Genomic DNA, 3,544 nt, shown 5'->3' on the forward strand with positions numbered 1-3,544 from the left:
GAAGTTCTTAAGTTTGATTCAATTGGTTTTAGGGTGTGATTCTAAGTTTTAGTGTTATTTTTGGCTTTTCGAGAGTTCAAGCGAGTCCGTTTTATGGTTCCAAACTAGTTTATATATTCGGGTGGGTCACGGGGGGCCAGAGTGTCGATCGGACGAGGCTCGGACCATTTCAGGAGCTGAAGCAATAACTCAAGCTCCCCGGTTCTGTCATAACTGCACCTGCGGTTGGCCAGCCGTAGGTGCGATCCAAACCCCGCAGATGCGATCCAGGGATAGCCAGCCAGGTTCCGCAGATATGGCTCCTTCCACGCAGAAGCGGGAGCCCTTCCGCAGATGCGGCCCCAGCCGGCCCAGCCAATTTCGCAGAAGCGTACACCTGGTCCACAGAAGCGAATCTGCAGGTGCGGCCAATGCACCGCTGGTGCAAAAATCGCAGGGGCAGTGAGGTTCAATTAATATGGGTCTTAAGCCATTTTCACTCATTTTATGTCACTCTTTGGGCTATTATTGGATCTTCTTTGGAGGGATTTCCACCTAGCTATTGGAGGTAAGTAATTTCTACCTAATGTGTGTTCAATACATAGATTTTGGGTAAATTTTAATATGAAAATTTGTAGAAATCATGGGTTATATGAAAAATCTAGGGTTTGACAATAATGAGATTTTTATCACGAAGTTGACGATGAAACTTAGTGATAATCATATATTTATGTTCCTTAGGTCATGGGTAACAAATTTCTTTAAAAATTTCCGGAATCCGAGCATGTGGGCCCAGGGGGTGAATTTTAGGAATCTTGAAATTTAGGTTGGGAAATCACTTAAAGGGTGCAATTATGAGCTTGTGAGCATAGATTGTTTAGTTTATGTAATGTTTGACTAGCTTCGAGTTGTTTGGCGTCAAATTTGGAGGTTTGAGCTCGTTCTTGAATTGGGAAGTAGGCTTTAAGACTAGGTAAGTCTCTTTTCTAACCTTGTAAGAGGAAAATTTCTCCATAGGTAAACTTAATGAATATGTGATTATTTGTGGCTTGCTACGTACGCACAAAGTGACGAGAGTCCGTACGTGGCTACTATTCCTATTATTTTCGGGAAGTTTTAGGCTTACACCATGCTTTTTGGACACTGTTGGCTGATCATATATGTTGATTGTATCGGATAAAAACTAAATTTAAGATTTTTCTTTTAGAATTTCAAATGTTTCAAGTAAATTATTATTTTGAAAAGAATTGAGGAAAACTATGTTATATTTATATGTAACTGCGTCGCAAGTATATTCCGCGAGCAGGCCGTTTGACCATTTTCACTACCCTCATGGGAGCAGGCCGTTCGCTTCGGCAGGTTAATAGATGCATTTATGGTTCGCGCCGTTTGACCCTTGGCAGTGCATTATTTACATTTTTATGTTGGATCGGGTTGAAGGTCCTCGGTGGAATTTGTGTGTGATAAAAGGACTGGAAGTCTTTGTATACTTGGTATAAATCAACTGTTTTAGAGGTCATTTGTTTTAAATAAAGGAAGTGGTTTGGGTTCTTAAATATGACGGAAGAACTGTTCAGTTATTTCTTGTTCTGAGTTTATTGTTAGCTATGTATATCGTGCTTATTTAGAATCACACATTACTATATTGTTGGCCCTAGTATGTGTCGAAGTCGACCCCTCGTCACTACTTCTTCGAGGTTAGACTAGATACTTACTGGGTACATATTTTTATGTACTAACACTACACTTCTGTACTTGATTGTACATGATTTGAGGTAGGCGCATCTGGCCACCAGTCCGACGCATAGATTAATTTCCCATCTCGAGACTTCTCGGTGAGCTGCCCTTTTGAGCCGTTCTGCAGCAGTTGGAGTCTCTCTTATGCTTTATTTTATGTCTATTTCCTTTCAGACAGTAGGATACCATTTCTTTTGTATATTCTACTAGATTGCCCACATACTTGTGACACCAGGTCTTGGCACACACTAGTAGACTTGTGACTTTTGTTTTGTCTTACATGATTTCAATTTGTAATCGTTGCTTCCACTTATTTATGTTCAAATTGTACCCTTCTGGATTTTTTTCTTAACTACTTATTAATTTATTTAAAAATGGGAATCACTAATTAATCATTGTTGGCTTGCCTAACAACGGTGTTCGGCGCCGTCACGGCCTGTAATGGAATTGGGTCGTGACAACATGGTATCAGAGCACTAGGTTCACGTATGTCTCACAAGTCATGGGCAGGCCTAGTAGAGTCTTGCGGATCGGTTCGGAGACGTTCGTACTTATCTTCGAGAGGCTATAGGGTGTTAGGAAACTACTTTTTATTCATCTCTTATCATGCAATTGATGGTATACTAAGTTTCTTCCTTCTATTCTCTCACAGATGGTGAGGACCCATACGGAGGACGTTCCACACCAGGGAGGAGCTACTCCCCCCATTGCTAGAGGTCGAGGCAGAGGCCGGGGGAGGGTGCCAACTCGAGGTAGGGGACGAGGGCATCCCTGATCTGCCCCAGTAGCACCACCAGCGGATCTAGTGGAGGATCCCATTATTGAGGAGCAGGGCGAGGTGCCTGCCGCAGGGCCAACCACGGTAGATTTCATGACAGCACCGGGCTTTTAGGAGGTCATGGGCCGTATGATGCGGTATATGGACACCATAAATCAGGCTATTTTATTTCTAGCGGACCAAGACACAGCTCAGGCAGGAGAGGGAGCACTGACCCCTACTGCTCAGGCTCCTGGACACGCAACTGTAGTATATCAGACCCTGGGTACACTACCCATGGCCGAAGCCTAGCCAGTACCAGTAGTTGCGCCTGATCCTAGACTAGTTGCGGCCAGCGAGCCACAGAAGCTTTTGGACAAATGGACTTGGCTTCACGCTACGGTATTTGGGGGTGAGCGACACGAGGATCCTCAGGACTTCATTGACTGGTGCAGGGACAAAATGCACAACATGAGGATATTGGAGTACCATTGGGTGGACTTCACTACTTTCCAGCTGGAAGGCAGGGCCCGTAGATGGTGGAAGTCTTATCTTCTTGGCAGACCAGCGGGTTCTCCTCCCATGACTTGGGACCAGTTTACACAACTTTTCTTGTATAGGTATATTCCACCATCTCAGAGGAAAGAGTTGCGAGGTTATTTCGAGCAGGGTCAGATATCAGTGACTGATTTTGAGGCGAGGTTCTCTGAGTTGTCTCGCCATGCACTTATGATAATTCCTACCGACGCAAAGAGAGTGCGGAGATTTATTAGTGGGTTGCACCCCAATATTCGAGGCAGTATGGCCCGGGAGGTTGAGATGGGTACTGGTTATTAGCTAGTAGTGGAGATTGCTCGGAGGATTGAGGGCTACCACCAGAGGGGTAGAGAGAAGATGCAGCAGGACAAAAGGGCTCGTTTCTCTGGAGAGTTTAGAATTGCTCCAGCTAGGGGCAGAGATCAGTTTGAAAGGGGTCAGTCCAGTAGGCCTATATATTCAGCACCACCACCTCCTCGGGGTGCTCCAGCGCGACCCTATTTCAGTGCTATGCCAGAGAGTTCTTATCGCCCA

General features: G+C 44.8%; 1 protein-coding gene across 1 annotated transcript; it reads left to right on the plus strand.

The window, feature by feature from the left end:
• Window positions 1-2,935: 2,935 nt before the first annotated feature.
• Window positions 2,936-3,310, plus strand: LOC138899244 (uncharacterized). The gene has a single exon (XM_070185386.1). It carries the CDS (start codon window positions 2,936-2,938, stop codon window positions 3,308-3,310), a length of 375 nt encoding a protein of 124 aa, XP_070041487.1.
• The last annotated feature ends 234 nt before the right edge of the window (window positions 3,311-3,544 follow it).

This window comes from Nicotiana tomentosiformis, chromosome 9, assembly GCF_000390325.3.
Source record: "Nicotiana tomentosiformis chromosome 9, ASM39032v3, whole genome shotgun sequence".
In the NCBI taxonomy this organism is placed as follows: domain Eukaryota; kingdom Viridiplantae; phylum Streptophyta; class Magnoliopsida; order Solanales; family Solanaceae; genus Nicotiana; species Nicotiana tomentosiformis.

Bases quoted from the DNA above. Each gene is read 5' to 3' on its own strand.
- LOC138899244 (XM_070185386.1), top strand. From the start codon at position 2,936: ATGCACAACATGAGGATATTGGAGTACCATTGGGTGGACTTCACTACT.